This window comes from Gymnoscopelus braueri (assembly GCF_963280865.1).
Source record: "Gymnoscopelus braueri genome assembly, chromosome: 7".
Lineage (NCBI taxonomy): Eukaryota > Metazoa > Chordata > Actinopteri > Myctophiformes > Myctophidae > Gymnoscopelus > Gymnoscopelus braueri.
Genome location: NC_137608.1, coordinates 28020689 through 28043188, shown reverse-complemented (window position 1 = coordinate 28043188; position 22500 = coordinate 28020689). Strand labels below are relative to the sequence as shown.

Below are 22500 nucleotides of genomic sequence, written 5' to 3'. Positions count from 1 at the left end.
ATGTCGGTGCGCAAGTTATTCATGAGCTGAAAATGAACCTTTTGTGTGAAACTGTTGGTTTAGTTCAGACAACAGCCGACAGGATTGCAACCAGAATCCATGTTCTTGAAGATGAACCACCGATAAGGCAATTACATTTGTGCAGGCAATTGATTAACAGAAATAGCTGATGTGAACCCTTCAATTACAGGAATAATTAGAAGAAGAACATTAACTTACATTAACACATAACTATTGTCATATTAGCTACAGAAGAAGGCCACGTTAAGGTCCATACACACCGGGAGTGTTCATTTTGTGCGATTAATTCGCAAACTATTGTTTGTGTTATGAGTACATGCACCCCTGAGTGCGATTATAACGAGGCGATGAAGCGTCGTAATAACTTTTCGAAACAAGGTTGATTTTTTTGCTCCAATAAAATCATCAACGTGTAAGAATGGAGGCACCACCAAAATAAAATAATTGTGATGCATTTTCATATCTACTTTCATATCGTTGCTCCTGGTGTGATAATGACCTTTACAGCGCATCGATGCCTAGATATCACATCATAAAAATACCAGCACACATTCAAGAGCCTTCGTACAGTACCTGCTCAATATCGGGAACGTGGACACCATTCAAAGTAATAGGGCAACAGAAAAGAACATGGCGGCCGTATCCATTAAGTTTAATGGAGAAGTGGCGCCTGTTATATTCGATTCCTTAAGCTATATATTAGCAATGGTTATTCTTCGTAATGCTGGTGAATGCAGTTCAATATCCATTAAACAGGTCTAACATATTATTTCATCAAAAGGATGTCAAGATTTATGTTTGATTGTATTTATAAACTTACTAATGACAGCATAATGATACATACAGTATAGTACATTTTCATATACCGCATTATATGACTCAACACAAAACTACAATCACTTTCATTCAACACGGCCGCAGTAACATTGTCAGTGTTAATTTAACACAGAGTGTGCAAATGGAACCAAATGGACCTTTGAATTAATACTGGGGATTTGACTGTGCATGAATTAACTCTAATTCATTGTTCATAATGTTACCAGCGGAGTACCACAATGTTCCCTGTGCCATTGCTGCACAACGTTGTCCAGCAGAGCATATAGCTATATATGTGCCACAAGAGGGAACTCTGTGATATATGTTGATGTTTAAGCGTTTAAGCAGAGTTGTTCACGTTCAGTGTGTAGTGCTCTGGCCTTTCAAAACACACAGATAAAGTGATTTCTGATAAGAGGCAGAAGTAGCAGCAGGGAAGAGAGATAGAAAGGTGATTCTCTGGCCTCGAGAAATCTTCGGGACGGGAGAAGAAAAAACACACACCGGAAAGAGAGAGAGATGGAACAAAGCCAGGCTGGGTCTCCCTCTATAGACCGCCGAAGTCTGACGTCATTTACACATCCTTTGTTTGTCTACCTGGTTCGCAGTTTTCCACCCCCGTTCTGAATCCCATAGACGTATTTAATATTGCGTCAAATAAGAACTGTGTTCCAAAAATAAACAAATGACCACGGCGGGTTGACTCTTATGGATATGAAGCATCAACTGACGGTGAGAAAACGCTAATGTTACTTCCGCCAAATTAGTTACATTTTCGCCAGAAACAGACTGTATCAAATATAAGTGACTGACTATCATAAACTATACAGAACCTCCTCCCTGACAATAACGCCGACACGCGGTGTTTATTTTTGGACCACAATTCTTATATGAGACGATTCTAAGATGACCCAATGTTATTCTCCATAGAGAAATTACTTCCGCAAACCTGGGGATGAACGAGTGACGTCAGGACTTCGGTGCTCTATAGCTCTGGATATTACTCAGTTGCTCAAGCTAAGTGAAAGCAGAGAGGCTGTCGATACACTTCGTCTGGTAGAGATGTACAAAAAGATTTCTGGCAAGATCAAGTGTGCGTGTGTGTGTGTGTGTGTGTGTGTGTGTGTGTGTGTGTGTGTGTGTGTGTGTGTGTGTGTGTGTGTGTGTGTGTGTGTGTGTGTGTGTGTGTGTGTGTGCGTGTGTGCGCGCGTGCGTGCGTGCGTGGACACCACCTCCAGCCCACAGAGACGGAGCCATCTGACCTTTCACAGACATAATTAAGAGACAGTCATCTGCCATCTCTGTGACATCAGAGAACATCCCTCCATGTCTCCTATGTGTGCAGATTTAAAGAGTATACTGTACATGACAGCAAAGCAGAGACCGTGCACAGTTGGAGTAAGTACTGTACTCTACTAGAAGAACAAGCAGGGGAGGGAAACAGAAATGGTCAGAAAAAGGGTCAGAGAGTGGGAGCAAGAAATAGACAAAAGGACAGACAGACAGACAGACAGACAGACAGACAGACAGACAGACAGACAGACAGACAGACAGACAGACAGACAGACAGACAGACAGAGGCTATATGGAGAGAAGGCTGGCCAGCACTGTTATGTGAGGTCTGGTACTCTGTCTAGCACTACAGCCCTGAGGGGACATTACTGCATCACATGGAAAACGAGGCCCCTGACTCACTATTTCTGCTGCCAGTTCATTTTGATTCGGCCAGTTCAGTCAGCCAAAAAATCAGGCAGACAGTTCTACAAAAAGCTAAAAACTTTTAGCACAAGAGGTTTCCCCTATCCAGGCTGTTAAGTGAACAATTGAGTCTAAATACTCAGTGTCATGGCACACATTATGTGGCCTTCCAAAACTCACTCTTTGGCACCTCCTAGAGGCGCTTGCCACAAAAAAGCCCAGTGATTGGCATTAAGCCATTTCAGCTGTGCTATGACCTGTAATGAGTATTAAGGCGTGTCAGGTCAGCTCATTGATTTCAGCACACCTGAATCCTAATTTGTTTGTAGAAAAGGAGTTTCTTCACTTGGACAGAGCTCCTCATTCTTTTACCTGCATTTGTGCCTTGGAGAGCCTTTGCTTGTAAGTTTTCATGTTTTAGTTTGTACATTTCTGTATTTTGTGCATATGCATAATTTGTAATTCATGTGGCATTTAGTTAAAACACATTTCATGATGCTGTGGTTAAAAATACTAAACTAAGTTGAATGTAGCTTTTTGTCATAATGTTAAACTAACTTGCCTATTGCCATAACATGATTGGAGATTATTTGTACAGTATGTTCTGATGATACATTTGCATTATGTGTATGTTTTGTGACCAAGACACTGTTATATTGTTTATTTCAGTTTTACAAAAAAGATTTGGATTATGAGAAGATACAGTAAAGACTGGAAAGTTACTCCTGTGTTCGACTCCTTGATTCAAATGATGATGTTCGCTATCTGTCAAGGGGTGTAGAAGGGACACGCACCTTTCTGAGACAGAATAGTAAAAAAGCAGCCTCACAACAGGCACTACAGTACAGGAAAGGAAGCTTCATCTCAAGTATTTCCCGCTCATCATCACGCTTCATACGACCAGACGGCATAAGCAATACATGATGTCAAAGAAAGAGCTTTCAGGTGAAGGCCCAACGGAGCAAACAATGAAGACACGGTCCATAGCCTTCAGTTCAGCAAGGAGTTCAGCAAGGAGTTCAACAGCTAGCAGAGCCGCCGCCAAGGCTCGTGCCAAGCTGGAGGGCACCCGAGCCAGGACCGAATTTATCAAAAAACAATCGGAACTCATGATTGAAAAGGCTCGTGTGGAAGCAAGTCTTGCTGTTCTTAAGCAAGAATGTGATGTAGCTGCAGCCATTGCAGAGACAGAAGTGCTGGAGGAAGCAGCAGAAAGTGAACATGAAGAGAAGCATTCAGAAGTACAAGGTGTCTCTGAACGCATTACCAACTATATTCAACAGCAGTCTCAGCTAGAGGCGATAACTCCTGCAGGCGTGGAGCCATATCAACCACCACTAGAGCCCATTGTTCATGATCTCAGAGCTGCAACGCCAACAAGGCAGCATCGCTCTGCAGCTCGAACTGCACATTACGGGGAGCTTGATGGCAATGACGCAACACAGCAACGTCAGAGGACAACACCAGTGAGTCGTCGCAACATCCAAGCGCTGCCATTCTCTCCCACACCTATTCAGTCTACACCACAGTCACCGCTCAAAAACTCTGACATGAGTGACATCGCTAGATACTTAGCACGACGTGAGCTTGTCAACTCAGGACTCTCCAGGTTCGACGATCGACCGGAGAGTTATTGGTCGTGGAAGTCATCTTTCTTGAATGCAACGGAGGATTTGCACCTGTCAGCTAGTGAGCGGCTAGATGTGATGTCAAAGTGGTTGGGAGAACAGTCTGCACATCATGTGAGGCGGATTCGAGCCGTGCATTTAGGCGATCCTGTTACAGGCCTAAGAAAGGCTTGGGAGCGACTGGAAGACTGCTATGGCGCCCCAGAGATTGTTGAAAAGTCTCTATTCGACAGGCTTGACAGCTTTCCAAAGATCAATATCAAGGATCCCTCGAAACTTCGGGAGCTTGGAGATCTCCTACAGGAGATGGAGTCTGCTAAATTGGAAGGTTACCTGCCTGGGCTTAACTATCTTGACACCCCCCGTGGTGTTGCACCTATAGTAGACAAGTTACCTTACAGCCTTCAAGAGAGGTGGATGGCTAAAGGTTCCCAATACAAAGTTGTTAATCGTGTTACCTTTCCCCCATTCTCTTACTTCTGTGACTTCATCTGCAGAGAGGCCCGGTCACGCAATGATCCAAGCTTTGCTCTTTCATCAGGAAACCAAAGTGTACCAAAACCGGAGCAGCCAGCCAAGCGGCAAGTGAAAAGCTCAGTCTATGCCCACAAGACCGAGGTCTCGTCAGATACTGTGAATCAGACGCAGTCATATGACAGAAGCAATTCAAGTGGTTTGGATGTTGACAAGCAATGCCCACTTCATAAGAAGCCCCATCCTCTCAAGCGCTGCAAGGGGTTTAGGAGCAAGCCTCTTGAGGAGCGTAAGACGTTCCTAAGGGAAAATGGCATATGCTTCAGATGCTGTGCTACAACCACTCATCTGGCCAGAAACTGTAAGGCGGCTATCAAATGTAAAGAATGTGACAGTGACGCCCACGTTACAGTCTTACATCCGGGACCACCCCCTGCAACCCCAACCGAGCATGGCGGGGAGAGAGAAGATGAAACACTTCAATCAGCTGTCACTACGAAGTGTACTGAGGTCTGTGGAGATGGTAGGAATACAAGATCATGCTCCAAGATCTGCCTTGCTAAGGTTTATCCAGAGAGTCACCCAAATAAAGCAATCAAGCTCTATGTAATCCTGGATGACCAAAGCAACCGATCGCTTGCCAGAACCGAGTTCTTCGACCTGCTGAACATCAAGGGAGAAAACTCAGCTTACACCCTTCGCACCTGTGCAGGTGTGACAGAGACCACAGGGAGGAGGGCCACAGGTTTCATTGTGGAGTCCTTAGATGGCGTGACGAAGGTGAAACTGCCAACTCTGATCGAGTGCAACAATATGCCAGATGACAGGGCCGAAATACCAACTCCAGAGGCAGCGCAGTGGCATACTCACCTAAGGCCCATTGCTCATTGCATTCCTCCACTGGATCCAAAAGCCCAAATTCTTCTTCTCCTGGGTCGCGACATACTCCAGGTCCACAAAGTGCGGGAGCAACGGAATGGACCAAGCAACACCCCCTACTCACAGAGACTCGACCTAGGTTGGGTCGTGGTCGGAGATATCTGCCTAGGATCCGTGCACAAGCCTGCAGCTGTAAGTGCTTACCGCACCCATGTACTTGACAACGGACGTCCTTCCCTTCTTCCTCCATGTCCCAACCGGTTCTGTGTCAAGGAGAAGTTCAGCGTCAAGCCTCCACCTGACATTTCCCTAGCATGCGACACCTCCATCTACGACAGCTGTGCCATAGGACATGCCATCTTTGAAAGGTCAGAGAACGATGACAAAGTTGGACTGTCTATTGAAGATCGACTCTTTTTGGACATCATGAGTAGAGAGATGTTCATGGATGACAACAACAGTTGGGTGGCACCACTCCCCTTCAGAACCCCACGCCAACGGCTCCCCAACAATAGAGACCAGGCACTGACACGCCTGAATTCTCTTCTGCGCACACTGGAGAAGAAGCCTGAGATGAAGGCTCACTTCGTGACCTTCATGAAGAACATCTTTGATCGTGACCATGCTGAGGTAGCGCCTCCCCTGCAAGAAGGCCAAGAGTGTTGGTACCTACCTTCGTTCGGGGTGTACCATCCACAGAAGCCTGGTCAGATCAGAGTTGTCTTTGACTCCAGTGCACAAAAACGAGGCATCTCTCTGAACGATGTTCTTCTTTCTGGTCCAGACTTAAACAACAGTCTACTGGGGGTTCTACTGCGTTTCAGACGAGAACTAGTGGCTGTGATAGCAGACATTGAGCAGATGTTCCACAGTTTCGTCGTAAGAGAGGACAACAGAGATTTCCTTCGCTTTCTCTGGTTCAAAGACAATGACACCAGCAAAGAGATCATCGAATACCGCATGAGAGTGCACGTGTTTGGAAATAGTCCGTCTCCTGCCGTGGCCATTTATGGTCTCAGACGCGCAGCTGTTTACTGTGAAGAGGAGTACGGTGCAGATGCCAAGCACTTTGTTGAGAGGGAGTTTTATGTTGATGACGGACTTCTCTCAATGCCCACAGCTGAAGGAGCCATCGACCTGTTATCACGGACACAGGAGATGCTCGCCGTATCAAATCTCAGACTTCACAAGATTGCTTCTAATAGCAAGGAAGTGATGGAAGCGTTTCCCACCGGAGATCGTGCAAAGGCACTCAAAGACCTCGACCTAGATGTCGATCCTGCTCCTATCCAACGCAGCCTTGGGCTTCATTGGGATCTGAAGAAAGACATCTTTACCTTCCGTGTATCTGACACAGAGAAGCCCTTTACACGTAGAGGGATACTCGCTACTGTCAACAGTCTCTTTGACCCACTCGGGTTTGTGGCACCCATCACTATCCAAGGGAAGTTCCTGTTGAGAGAACTATCAAGTGAGGCCCTAGACTGGGATTCTCCGCTTCCTCAAGATAAGGAGGAAGAGTGGAACACCTGGAGGAAATCACTCCATGATCTCGAACAGCTGGAGATTCCCAGACCATACGCTGCCACCACCCTTTCTACAGCTCTGAGAAAAGAACTTCACATCTTCTCAGATGCTTCTATCAAGGCGATAGCAGCAGTGGCATATCTCCGTGTCATCGACAGCGCAGGAGTATGTCACATTGGATTCGTCTTAGGTAAGGCGAAGCTTGCCCCACAAGCTGCTCATACCATTCCCAGACTGGAACTGGGGGCTGCTGTTCTAGGCGCAGAGATAGCACAGATCGTCACTAGTGAACTGGACTTCACCCCAGATGCTGTGGAGTTCTACACTGATAGCAGAGTCGTCTTGGGATATATCCATAACCAGACAAGACGTTTCTATGTGTACGTCTGCAACAGAGTGCAGCTTATCAGAAAGGTCTCAAGCCCAGCACAGTGGCATTACGTCTCTTCGAGTCGCAACCCTGCAGACCTCGCCACTCGCTCTGTACCAGCTGCTCTGTTAAGCACTACCACTTGGCATACAGGACCTGCTTTTCTGGCTCAGGCTGGGAAAGAGCCATCGCTGGAAGAGGAGAGGTTTGACCTCATCGACCCAGACATAGATGTGGAAGTTCGCACTCTCGCCACTACTCTATCTACTGGGAGCTCCTCTCTAGGATCTCATCGCTTTGAGCGATTCTCTTCATGGAGGTCACTAGTGAGAGCTACAGCCTCACTCATACACATCGTCCAGTCCTGTAAGGCAACAGATGATCAGGACGGAACCTGCAGATCATGGCACCACTGCACAACGCCTCGCACAGTAGAGGAAATGTTGCAAGCAGAAGTTGTCATAATCAAGACTGTGCAGAGAGAAGCTTACGAAGAAGAGCTCATCAGCATTGCTAATGGAAAATACATTCCAAGGAACAGTACGCTGAAAAAACTGGATCCTTACTTGGACGAAGGAGGCCTTCTCAGGATAGGAGGCCGGCTTAAGCATGCTGCTCTGGATTTCGAAGAGAAGTTCCCTGTGATTATTCCAGGCCGCAGCCATGCCGCAAAACTACTCGTGAACCACTACCATGACCGAGTCAAGCATCAGGGTCGTGTGTTCACCGAAGCTTCTGTTCGCACTGCAGGGTACTGGATTGTCGGTGCTAGGAAGTGTGTCAACAGCATCCTTCACAAGTGCGTGATATGCAACAAGCTTCGTGGGAAGGCAACTGAGCAGAAGATGGCGGACTTGCCCATCGACCGCTTGAGCACTGAACCACCGTTTACATATGTTGGGCTCGACGCATTTGGCCCATGGACGGTGGTTGCAAGACGTACAAGAGGAGGACAGGCTCAAAGCAAGAGATGGGCTATTCTCTTCACCTGTATGAGTACTCGTGCCATACATATTGAGCTGATCGACAGCATGGATTCATCCACCTTCATAAACGCCCTGAGAAGGTTCTTTGCTCTTCGAGGACCTGCAAAGCAGATACGCTCGGATTGCGGGACCAACTTCATAGGGGCCTGTAAAGATCTGGAAATCCTGACAACCGATCCTCATGAACCCAGAGTGAAGCAGTACCTTACTGAAGAGGGCTGTTCCTGGGTCTTCAATCCGCCTCATGCATCCCACATGGGAGGAGTCTGGGAGCGGATGATAGGCGTCTCCAGACGCATACTGGATTCTATGCTGCAGCAAACCAGCGCCTCTCGCTTAACACATGACGTGTTGTCTACCCTGATGGCAGAGGTCACAGGAATAGTCAATTCAAGGCCTCTTACTCCCATCTCAACTGACCCAGAATCACCTTTCATGCTGACACCAGCTATGCTCCTCACTCAAAAGGTCTGCACCCTGCGTCCCCCTCCAGGCGACTTCAAGGAATCCGACCTACACAGGCAGCAATGGCGGCAGGTGCAGCATCTTGCCGACACCTTCTGGAGCAGATGGAGGCGTGAATACCTGGCAACGCTTCAGAGCCGAAGCAAATGGCAAGAGGAACGACAGAACCTGAAGGAGGGCGATGTAGTCCTTCTTAAAGACGCCCAGGCCAAGCGCAACGAATGGCCCATGGCTCTTGTGACCAATGCGCTGGCTGGCAGTGATGGACGAGTCAGAAAGGTCGAGCTCAGAGTCGCAAGGAATGGAACAATCAAGACATTCTTCAGACCTGTTTCAGAGACAGTTCTTCTGATGTCAACCAAGGACTGATATCTTTTAGTCTTTATTCTGTGTGAAAGTTTATTGTGATTTCAGTTTGTTGTACTATATAGTGGTATCTGATTAATCCCAGGCGGGGAGTGTCATGGCACACATTATGTGGCCTTCCAAAACTCACTCTTTGGCACCTCCTAGAGGCGCTTGCCACAAAAAAGCCCAGTGATTGGCATTAAGCCATTTCAGCTGTGCTATGACCTGTAATGAGTATTAAGGCGTGTCAGGTCAGCTCATTGATTTCAGCACACCTGAATCCTAATTTGTTTGTAGAAAAGGAGTTTCTTCACTTGGACAGAGCTCCTCATTCTTTTACCTGCATTTGTGCCTTGGAGAGCCTTTGCTTGTAAGTTTTCATGTTTTAGTTTGTACATTTCTGTATTTTGTGCATATGCATAATTTGTAATTCATGTGGCATTTAGTTAAAACACATTTCATGATGCTGTGGTTAAAAATACTAAACTAAGTTGAATGTAGCTTTTTGTCATAATGTTAAACTAACTTGCCTATTGCCATAACATGATTGGAGATTATTTGTACAGTATGTTCTGATGATACATTTGCATTATGTGTATGTTTTGTGACCAAGACACTGTTATATTGTTTATTTCAGTTTTACAAAAAAGATTTGGATTATGAGAAGATACAGTAAAGACTGGAAAGTTACTCCTGTGTTCGACTCCTTGATTCAAATGATGATGTTCGCTATCTGTCAAGGGGTGTAGAAGGGACACGCACCTTTCTGAGACAGAATACTCAGCGTGTCACTTGCAAAAGCATTCGCACCAGCCCTGGCGCTGAATGACACAAATGACTCATTTTTGTATTGAACACGGTTTGCCACGGTTAGGCAGCGAGAAATGCCTATATACTGCAGACTTGCAACGAGGGAAATGCACTGTAGTACAGGGACAGAGATACAGAGATGAAGAGAGGAAGAAAAACACAGAGAGAGAGAGAGAGAGAGAGAGAGAGAGAGAGAGAGAGAGAGATTGGTGGCCAGAGAGATCAGTGTTAGCCCTGGGGCACCGCTTGGCACTTCCTCCCCTTTGTGCCCTTCTCGTATGTCACTCAGTGATGAGCGGACGGACGGAGAGACAAACTGAGTGAGACAGACCCAAAAACAGAGAGATAAATGGCCAAGGAAACCGAGAAAGAGACATACAAAGGGTATGTTAATCCATGAAGACCGGGAACGCATCTGTGTCATTTTAAGATTTCTTTGGCTATTCTAAAAATCGCAGATAAAAAAATCTGCTATTTTAGAAAAATCGTGAAAATGTGTGCAAATCTTTGAATATATATTTTTTAAAGCGAGCGTTTGTAAAACCCCAGAAGCAAAGATTTGAGTTAAAAATGTTCGCTTTAAAAAGTATACATTAAAAGATTTGCACACATTTTTCACGATTTTTCAAAAAATAGCAAATGAGCTTGTATATCTGCTATTTTTTGAATAGCCAAAGAAATCTAAAAATGACACAGATGCGTTCCCGGGCCTTAATGGGTTAAAGACGTTTGGATAAAGACACAGAAAGACAGGGAGAGAGGGAAAAAGTCACAGATCAGGAGTAGCAACAGAGAGCAAACAAACAAGACCAAACAACAGGCGGCCAAAGGCCAGCGGTTTGGCCAGATTGAGCGTTCATGTAGTCTATCAGTGTTAGCCCTGGGGCATCGTTTGGCACGCCTCTCCCCCGTGCCCTGCTCGTATGTCACTCTGCCAGGGGGTCCCCTGCACTCCTCTCCAGGGGAAACGCTGTAACCGTGGAAATGCCAAAAATAACTGCTGCTAATGGAGGGGATGCAGAGAGGACAGATCAATAGGAGTTATCAATGACACCGTTAGCTTCCTCCTGGGTAACTTAGCCATTAGCGTCCTCCGTGTCATGCATGCCCTGCGCTATTTGTGACCATATATGTTAAGGATTTTTATCTAATTGTCTAGAATATCTTACGACTAGCTATGCAAAGTTAGCTTTTTTTGCTACTTTATTGTCTCAGTGGAGGTAAAATTGTTCCCCCTTGTACACAGTAACAGACCTTTTACATCAACAAACTGCACTCAAAAGTCATGTTCAGCTTTCACCTATATGTTTGTAAATGTATCAAGATTTCAATCAACAAATACCAACACAATGTCCGCCATTCCATCGGCTTGCATTCTGTGGAGATTACCCCGTTGTTGACATTTAGACTGATTGGACTATAAGAGCAAAGAAAATGTACTGCTATATGTATCATTATACTGTCTTTAGTGTGTGTTTATAAATCCAATCAGACATAAATCTTGACTTTTATGTACAAGCTCAAGAGATCGCTTGGCTGAACTCAATTTCCACGGGACTGGACTGAATTACTTCATTGTTTGGGTTGCTCTCAAGCTCAGAAAAATGTTGGAGAGAATTATTGTGATGAATTTTGTGCAAGTACCTGAATTTTCAAATACAGTGTTGTAATAATAGATTATTTAGACTATTTTGTAAACTTAGACATAGACAACACACACTAGATAACACACTAGATAATCTCCATCGTATCTTCCTCTTCATTCAAACCAACATTATCTTAAAAACACTGATGACTTTTTCTCATTAATATTACTGTCAAATTGATGCTAAATTGCCTTCCAATGCAAGCAATCCTAACTGCTCACTTTCATTTGAGACAACTGGAGTCGACTTTGGTATTATTTCCCACAAAATCTGAGGAATTCATTTCCGGTATATACTAAGTGATGCTTCAAAACACTCAGAGGGAAACAAGAAAGAAAGTGTGCAGTCTGAAAGGGGCTCACATGGGGCTATAAAGCATTGTGCAGATGGTCGCTATAACATTTCATTTTATTGTAAAACATTTAGTGAAAATCCAACTCTGCATCTTTAAAAAAAAAACTAGACTCAATGATATCATTGCTGTGTGTAATTACTGTACACAGCCATCTCAAGACATGTTTATCTCTCTGCCTCTGCACTCTCCTTTACTGCGACCTTTCTCCAGTTAAAGTATGAGCTAATATCTCCAATGACCGTAACTGCTCTATACCATGACATAACGACTACCCACCCGCACGCACGTACGCGCACACGCACGCACGCACGCACGCACGCACGCACGCACGCACGCACGCACGCACGCACGCACGCACACACACACAATAATAGCTCTCCAGAGTTTATTCTCTTGCTTAGGCTCTCTTTTCATCTCTCTCTATCACTCTCTCTCACACACACACACACACACACAGACAATCCTGTGCATGGTAACTGATCTATATATCATAAGAGAACATCCCTATAGGACAGAGACAATGTCAGCCCATTTGCAGCCAGTGAACCTTTAGTGGAATAGGGAACAATGATGGATGTAACAGATCACCCCACACTATATCACTTCTTTGTAGAAAGGTTCACCATCCGCTGGTACAGTATGTCCTCTTAACCCCACACACACACGCACGCACACGCGCGCACGCACGCACACGCGCGCACGCACGCACGCACGCACGCACGCACGCACGCACGCACGCACGCACGCACGCACGCACGCACGCACGCACGCACGCACGCACGCACGCACGCACGCACGCGCACACACACACACACACACACATACATACATACATACAGTACATACAAGCATACTGTACATACATACATACATACATACATACATACATACATACATACATACATACATACTAGGGGTGTGCCGATATATCGTCCTGCGATATATCGCGATACGTTTTCGTGACGATATGTATCGTTTTGGAAGGAAAAAAATATCGTTTCTTTTGTTTGTTTTTTTACAATAATAATAATCAGGCATGCAAACAGCCCCGAGGTGAAAAGGGTGACAACATGTTTTTTTTTTTCGGGTCAGGTGTCTCACTATTGCCCTATTTGGATTCAAAACGGCTATTGTAGCTGAAAAGCTACAAGTTTGCGTCTGACTAATGCAAAAACAGAATTATTTGTTTGCATTTTTTCTCCCCCATATATTTTCATAATAAAAAAGTGCGTATCGTATCGAAATCGTATCGAAGTTGTGAGCCAAATATCGTATCGTATCGTTTGGTGAAATTAGTCGGCACACCCCTAATACATACATACATACATACATACAGTACACATACATACATACATACATACATACATACATACATACATACATACATACATACATACATAAATACATGCAAGCATGTAAGCTGTACATACTGTATACATACAAACCCACACACCATCACACACATCAATGCATACATGCTAAATTGCTGGTACACGCATCCAGCCAAACAAACCCGACACACACTGTAAGTAAATTAGGATAAGTATGGCTGGAAGATTGTTTACGTCTGTGTCTGCATTGAAGTGTTTGTCTGCGTGCGTATGTGTTTGTTTTAATGTGGTGTGTGTGTGTGTGGGTGTGTGTGTGTGTGTGTGTGTGTGTGCGTGCGTGTGTGTGTGTGCGTACGTGTGTGCGTGCGTCGGTGCGTGTGTGCGTATACAGGTCTTATTACTGTATACTTGTGAGAACCAAATATCCCCACAAGAATACTAGTATTAGGACCATTATCCCGGTCCACATGAGAGAAAATGGCAATTTTTATGGTTGAGAAACATTTTCAGGTAAAGATTCAGGCCGGGGTTAAGGTTAATTTTAAATTTAGGTTTAGGGATTTTGAGATTACGATTAGGACTGGGGTTGGATTAAGTAAAGTAATAAGTAAGTCAGAGTGGCTTACTGTTGATATCAGCTGAGCAGATATACAGTACATTCACACTGTGGTAGACCCTATAGGGAGATGGATTACTGAGGTGGAGCCCCACACCAACCATCAGCTCCCAGCACTTACTGAAGGTCTTATTTACCCAAGAAAGCCATGTTACTCATAGGCTAATTTGGCAGTGCCCGGGATTGAATGCAGAACAATGTGTTTCAAAGGCAAGTGCTCTATTGACTGGGTTAGGTTGTTGTTAGGTTTAGGGTTGGGGTTAGGTTGGGCCAGCAGGTTAAGTAAAAATGGCACACATTTTTAACAAATAATTTCACATCCTCACACATTTTGGTTTGTTGTTGTTGTTGTTGTTGTTGCACGTGTGCGTGTGCACGTGCGTGTGTGTGTGTGTGTGCGTGTGCATGCGTGTGGCGTGCATGTGTGTGTGTTTGTATGCTCACCACAGTTAGGCAGTGTGAGTCTGGACAGCAGCTTGCGTCGCCCTCCCTCCTCAATGCAGGTGAGCTCCTGTGTGTCTGCCTCCTCCCCCAACCACAGCTTGATCCACATATTCTCACAGGAACAGTGCAGAGGGTTCCCTGACAGGATCCTACACATGCACACACACACGCACGCACGCACGCACGCACGCACGCACGCACGCACGCACGCGCACACACACACACACACACACGCACGCACGCACGCACGCACGCACGCACGCACGCACGCACGCACGCACGCACGCACGCACGCACGCACGCACGCACGCACGCACACACATAAAGAAAGGAAAAGAAAATTTGCAAAAATGTGTTAATATTGTAAACACAGACACACACGCACGCACGCACGCACGCACGCACGCACGCACGCACAGAAGGGCAGGGTCAGACAGATGGAGGAAGGACATTGAAAGGCCATCCACACCAAAAAGTATACCTATAACAATAACTATAACGATAACTATAACGATAATGATGTGAACACCCACACTGTTGAACAATAAAGCCTGATTTATACTTAGTTGCGTGCCGGTGCCACACACCAAATATAGCAGATCTACAAGCTCACAATTCGTTGTGCTGCGACGCATGGTGAGTTTGTAGACTGGCTATTTTCGGTGCATGACATGATGCACAACCGAGAATAAGTCAGGCTTAACGTTCTGTAAACAGTGGCGCCAACACACAGTGCGAGTTACAGCTGTGTTGGAGCCCCAAAATGGATATTGATTACCTACTGCTGTACATTGTGCAGCTCACGAAATAGAAAACCAGACACAAGAGTATGGGTTTACGAAATTCTTCAGAGAGGAGAGGAGTCACTCAGCAATGACGTCTGCCATGTTGAAACGTGACTGATGTGTTGAACGTGACGCCCTGTAAATTTGGATGCAATTTGATTGACTGCAGGTGTTTGTATCGATAGTCAGATCGCCTCAAAAGTGATCCCTATATCACCACTGTTGTCCTTATAGTTGTGGTGTGGACGTCACGCCATCCACTTCCGTTAGAATGATTTTTAAAACAATATATTTACATTTATAATCGTTATAGTTATCTCTCTTGGTGGGGATGGCTCTTTAGAAAGGGGTATAGACAGACAGACAGACAGACAGACAGACAGACAGACAGACAGACAGACAGACAGACAGACAGACAGGTCTGAGACAGGTCTGAGACAGGTCTGAGACAGGTCTAAGAGTGTACAGATGTTACGGTCCATTTGGTTACATTTGTACAATCACTGACTTACAAATGGATGAATCAACACTCAAGATTTAACTGTGTAGCCTGACAGACAGATATACTGAGAGATAGATAGACAGTGATGGAGAGAGAAATTCTCACATGTGAAACTCACATATATGATATATTGAGATGTCGAAATATTCTCCACGACAGTGATGACAGGTTGTTATCTTTCAAATTCCTGCAAATGAAAAGACAGAACATTACTGAATTACATTGTGTTTGAAATACACTCAATTCTCACTCAAAATACTGCTGGTGAACCAATAAGCCTGTATCTTTTTCTCGTTAAAAGTTTCCTGCTTTAAGGATTAGGGAAATTAACCTTAAGTGGTGCAGTGGTACAGTTCTGAAAATGCAGTGTTTTATCGCTCTTCTGTTTAAACAGCGCAGTGCTGTCAAAGTTAAATTATGCTGGCAATGTCTTGAGGTTCCACAATCAATAACAAATCCTATCCAGAGAAGAGGCTGAACTGGGCTTCCTTTCCTACCAGGAAACATTCATCTAGCACAGGTTTTTTCCTTTAGCAGGACTCATTGATTGGTCTGTCTTTTTGAGTTACCATATATACATCTCCTGCTCAGAGAGGGCTAATATTAAATGTCAAGTAATTTAAACAATAAATCTTACCATAAATAAATAAATAAATATGATTATTTAATAATTCAAACAATGCATAATTTCTTCTCTGTGCCATCCTCCGTTGAATTAAGGAAATGTTCCCTAAAAGGGCATCAATAGGGACGCCATGATATCAAGACAAGAAAGGAATGAATCAAGACAAGAAAGGAATGAATCATTCAAAAATACAGATTATTTTTACTCACAGGTACTGTAGTTTGAGGTTGTTCTGAAAGGCCAGTCTGGACACATACGTTAGCCTGCTGTTTGTCACCGTTCTGACACAAGAAATAACAACAGCATTAAACAACAACAAAATCATCCTCAGCAACAGTGACATTTTCATTCAAAACAAAAACGAGGATCAACAACAGCAGCAGCCATGACGTCGGTTATTGACTGCAGACCTGTCATGCAGGCTCCGTTCAGACTGAAAGTGCAGTCAGAGTTTGAGTAGGCTGGATATTTAGGTCAGAGGGATATATAGGGACACCGATATATCGGCTTAAATATCATCTGCAGTGTAGATGACTGTTCTACAAGAGGACAAATAAACTGTGATATTAACTGATAAAAACCAGCAGAGGCTTGTTGTCCAGATAAGCTAAGAAACCACACAATCTGAAGAAATCATCTATCAGGATACAGCATGTTGTCATTTAAGACTACATTTGATCAAATGGCATAGGGCACCAAGATGCCCTCAAAATAGTTTTCAGTAACTAAAGTCCATAAAATAGTATAGATCAAAAAAGTGGTTATTTGGCTCGTAATCATAGGGGAACCTCTTTTGGTGCTATATACGTACAAGTTGCACCTATCTTAAAGGTGCTATATATACAGTAGCACCTTTGTTAAATGGTGCTATATAGAACCTTAGAGATACCTAAAGTAAGATGAAGAACCTGTAGAAAACCTCTAAAGAAACATACAGGGGATTAACTGATCTTTGTACAGCGGTGGTGCTATATAGCGCCTCAGCCACCCCAAAGACACGCCAAAGAACCGCTGAAGAACCAATACTTTTAGTGTGGTCTTCTTTCTATTGACAGTACAGTAAAACCCATAATATACATATAATCTATGCATAATATACAGCAATTTCAGCATTGAAATGATGTATAAAGTATAGAGTGTATACGGCTGTATACTTTTATTAATAATTGTTTGAGGATGTATTATTGCGATGTTACTCTGCTGTACTGTACTTCTATGCCCTGTATCTGTAACTTATTACTGCTGTGCTGTCTCTGGCGCCTGAATTTCCAGCGTGGGATCTATAAAGGTATCTATCTATCTATATCTATCTATCTACAGTATCTATCTATAAGGATGCATTACGCATCAGAGTTACATTAACACAGTATTGTGCTGTGTCATTTTGTGAGGCCACGTGACTGCATTACCTGCTGTGAAGTCGGTTTAATCTGTTTTCTGTGTCTGATTAATTTTGGTCTGGCTCAAAAGGAACTGTGAACGTATTTAGAGGTTGAAATTAGATATATACCTTTCGGAAAATGTTTGCTTGAGCAAAACGCTTACTTGCAAGAAGTTAAAGCTTGCAGTGGAATAGTATTAGCATTATCAGCAATCTCAAGCAAACCTTTGCTTACAAAATAGCAGCATTACAGAAAATGTAACCACTTGATTTTCTGAAATATTGAAATTTGAACAACATTAATATTGAGCCTGATATAGCTCAGTGGACACAACCAGTGGCGGATAGTAATGAAGTAATCATTTTTGAGTATCTGTACTTTACTTGTATTTTGAATAATTATGACTTTCCCTCCACTACATTTCGTCTAAGAAGGCAAAAGGTACTTTATGAATTAACCAGCCCAATGTCAAATATAAAGGTGTGTACTTTGCTTAAGTATTTTTAAAAGCAAATTTGACAGAGCAACTTTCACTTCTAGCTGAGTATCTATACTTTGACTCAAGTACTGGGGTTTAGTACTTCGTCCACCACCAGATACAACATAGTACCCTACATTATGGCCAAACTCAGGGTTGGATTTGCTGGGGGAATGAGGGGGGAAATACATGCCTCTGTTTTTGATATCCCCCCTCTGGCCATACATTTTTTTGATCAACGATGGGGATTTGTTTTATCCTTTCTATGGTCAAACTGAATTAAATATGCGCATGAGCTTGGAGATCGGCTATTCTAGCTATTTGTCATAAAATAAGTGTAATTTGTCATAAATAAGTGGTGCTTAAGTGTTAAAGAAAACCTCACACTATGTACATTATTTGATACAAAATATATGTCATGGGACTTTGCTGCTTGGTGGACTCTGCTTTTCAGGTGCAGACAAACATTTTCAAATGAGATCTATGCTATTATTTAGGAGAAAGAAACAGCATATATCAGCAAAAATCACTCTGGAATACATAGTTCTAAACAGCATCATTTAAAAGCAATGGCAATAGCCAATATTACCTGAAGCATAGGATGCAGTTTAAAATAAATCAATGTGCCTTATTTAGTGAGCTGTAAGGAACAAGATAATTATACTGTTATTTATATGATTCAGTAAAACTGCTCCCAGCCCGCACTAGAATGCTGCACATTTATCAATGTCTCTAAGCAGTGGTGATATAGCCTATACTGTACGGGCAACTTCTGAGACTGGATATGTAGAATATCTCTTTCAACTGTGATGGGGATTAATCAGTGTGGCCATTGGCCAACACTACCAGTTACAAGATGTCACACAGTGTCATATCAAATACTGTTGGTCATTGGTGGTTCCAAAATAAAACCATTTAAAATGACTAAAGCTGTTTCCCATGTGCCATGTCCCACAGTATAGAGCCGATGAACTGTAGCAGTAAACTCACAGGTTCCTGAGATTCCTGTAGAAGTGCAGGTCTTTGTCGTTAATAGATGAGAAGCTGCTCTGGTTGGCGATGTAGCTGTCACGAGATACAATCAAATATTAGACGGCTCATTTGCAAAAAAGAGGAAAACAATACACAGCAATGATCTTTCTTAAAGGTGTACAACAGACTTTTTTCCTTCTGTAAACCTGTGATGTGACAATAAAGCTGATTCTGATTCTGACCCACTTTCAGATCTATTTGAAAACCTAGCAAATAGCAAATTACTATGCTATTTATTGAGTCATTCTTCTTTGAGCGGTTCCGGTATGAAAGTTATGAAAGCTATAATTTCTATCTAATCGATGCATGGCTGATTTCATTCCAAATACAAACACAGAGTCTGTATAGACCATAGGTAGGCACACATATAGGCACGAGGTTAAGAATGATAAAAGATAGAACCACACTGTCCTGATGCCCTTCCCGTCCTCTATAACCGCAGCTGATGTCCTGTCTGTCTAGGCCAATACATTTACCCCCGCTCCATCATGCTCCATAAAGACTGTTTCCAGGTGACTGTTTCCAGGTGAATGAGGGCCTACATATATAAATATGTATGGGATTGAACTTTTAGTACAATTTTTTTTTGGTACAGTTTTTAATCAAACATGGTGGATCATCATTTGAATAGGGTATCGCCTATGGAAATGATGATACCCATATTGTAAGATAAATACAAAACAAATTATAGGCTATCAACACAATTTCTTGAACATTTTGTTGATCTGTTAATATATTGTTGTGAGATGATCTCAGTCAAATGCCTTCTCATGTGTACTGTTTTACAATATGTTAGAACAAACAATGATTTTATAGGCTAGAATTTTAAGAAAGGTACAACAAAATCTAATTCAACCAGTTACAGTAGGCTAGCCTACTGGCATGGCAGAAGGCTATATGTGCTTGTTATAGAATTTGACCATGATAATTAAGTACTCAACACAGATGGATAACTTTGTAACCTGTCTCTGTCTGATTTGAGCAAGGTTGTTAGTAATTTACAGGCAAAAAACTACTCATGGTCATTAATTTGACTATTTGCATTAGCCAAGCACTCTGGGTGCATGCTTTTCACGAGATTGCTGGCTCACAGAAACAGCTTCAAGGCTTCTGGCAAGGCCGACGATAAATAAGATTGTTTATTCCCTGCCAAACTTGATATCAAGGTCGTTTATCTAGAATATTATGCCAAAAATGATAGGCTATCGAAGCAATTAAACATTTTAATGAGGGCGTTATTCTGTCTTTGGTGATTCAGATGCCTATATATGTGCAGCTTTCCAAATACAGGGAGTAACCAAAGCTACATTTTAGGACATTTGGATCTTTGAAATTCGTATTAAAAATCCCAGATTATGTCTCCGTTCAAATTAATCTCCCAACAACAGAAAATGGAGGATCCAAAATGCCCCAAATAGACTATGGCTGTATGACAGAAAATAGGAATCGCCTCTTTTGAACGTCGATATTTCTGGTCTTTGGGGCTTATTTTAATGGAGTCCCGCTATAATCATCTGGGGAAGTGTCTGTGCTAATATTTAGACAGTGGTGTGTGTGTGTGTGTGTGGTAACATGTGTGTGTCTAGTCTTCCCCCCGTTCTCCGCGCGCTTCTCCCTGCGGCCAAGTTTGCCTCTGATTCGGAACCACCAAACCAAGCATTTATAGTTCAACGCTCCGACCAATGCCCACACACACACACACACACACACACACACACACACACACACACACACACACACACACACACACACACACACACACACACGTGCACAGCCTTGACAAACACTCGCGGTGTGCACACACACTGCCATAGTGGGCTAATAGCCTAATCATTTTTTTGGGGTCAAACATAACCTAATTTGTTTGCTTATGACTAATTTGTTTTCTAACCCATTTGCTTTCACGATAATGCTCCAACTTCACTTGGGGTTGTTTGTTATGCAACATAGGTTAGGTTACACATGATGCTGTCTGTGCCGAACCATGCTGAATTAAGAATGTGTTGGAATTAATGTGACTTAAACATGCGTACAGCTCAATTCCATTTTTGATTTGACATTGATTGGCTTGCAAAAAAAAAAAGCCACTAAAGCAGCGGGTTGTTTCTAGGTGACACATGCATGGCCGAGACAGACTGTGCATCAGTCTGGAGAGGAGGGTGGCTGCATGGCATCCCTGCCCTACAGTGGGATTACATGCACCCACCTTCAGAACTATAGTCAACTATTAGGGAACATGTGAGAATGAGAGCGACAACAATTCATTCAATAGCCTACACAGTGGTTCTCAACCAGTGGTCCGGGGACCACCAGCGGTGGTCCTTGAGCAACCCTATCTAAATGATGGAGAGTTGGTAACCAATTAGACCCTTATAGATCTTTATTCGTTCATTTTACGCTCTCATGAGTTAAATTATTGTTACACATCTCTGCATTACTTAATTAAATAATTGTTATTTTGATCAACGTTTGCCTGTTGTCTCTCCTGTTGGTAGGCTACCAATACAGCATGGAATTGTGGACAAAATCGTATCCACCGATAACAAAATATTCTAAGTCTTGGGTCCTGAGAGTGTAAATCTCATCAAACGGTGGGATCCGTGACTCAAATGCCGAATAAATAATATATATAATAATAAAAAATAATGAACCTTGAAATAAAAAGGGTTGAAAACCACTGGCCTACATCATCCGACATAGTTCTGTTTATCAACACATCTGCTTATCTTGGACACACACTCACATGTCAGTGACATTGTCCATCTCCAGTTCGCTCGGCAGGACGGGGAAAGCCATGATGCCCCGATCCTGGTCCACGCACGAGATCCTGGTCCCGCTGCACGAGCATGACGACGGACACGCCGCCCCGAACCTCCACAGCCCCCCCCGAACCCACCGCCAGCCCGACGAACAGAACCCACAGCCCCGACCCTCTCCTCCCCGACGGAGACACGTCTCCTCCGGTCCCAGGTCTCCAGGCGCTCATCTCGGGTACCAACAACCCCCACGCCCGGCCCAGGATGGCTGGGATCAGCCCAGATAACAAAAAATAAATAGCCTAATTGCTCTACTATATATATATATATTTCAATGTTTTTATTTCTCTGTGACGAGAAATAAAAATAATAAAAATAAATTTAAATGTAAAATTTAAACAATCCCGAAGCTGAAATTAGGACGCATTTAGAAAGCCATCGGCCTTGACAGTCGGAAAATCACCCAAAAAAAAGATGTGGAAAAGGTTAAACAGCCAATTTCTCTCTGATGCTTTGCTTCCTTTAC

At 43.5% G+C, this 22500-nt stretch overlaps 1 protein-coding gene across 1 annotated transcript in view; it reads right to left on the bottom strand.

Annotated features, from left to right (window-relative positions):
• Positions 1-22204, bottom strand: part of ntrk2a (neurotrophic tyrosine kinase, receptor, type 2a) — a gene marked incomplete at its 5' end in the record, with an annotated part of 127391 nt that extends 105187 nt beyond the window's left edge. Inside the window, 6 exon segments of the mRNA XM_080433554.1 lie at positions 14415-14563; positions 15820-15888; positions 16536-16607; positions 19177-19251; positions 21962-22104; positions 22106-22204. Of these exon segments, the coding sequence (XP_080289680.1) occupies positions 14415-14563; positions 15820-15888; positions 16536-16607; positions 19177-19251; positions 21962-22104; positions 22106-22204 (607 nt within the window).
• Between the last annotated feature and the right edge of the window lie 296 nt (positions 22205-22500).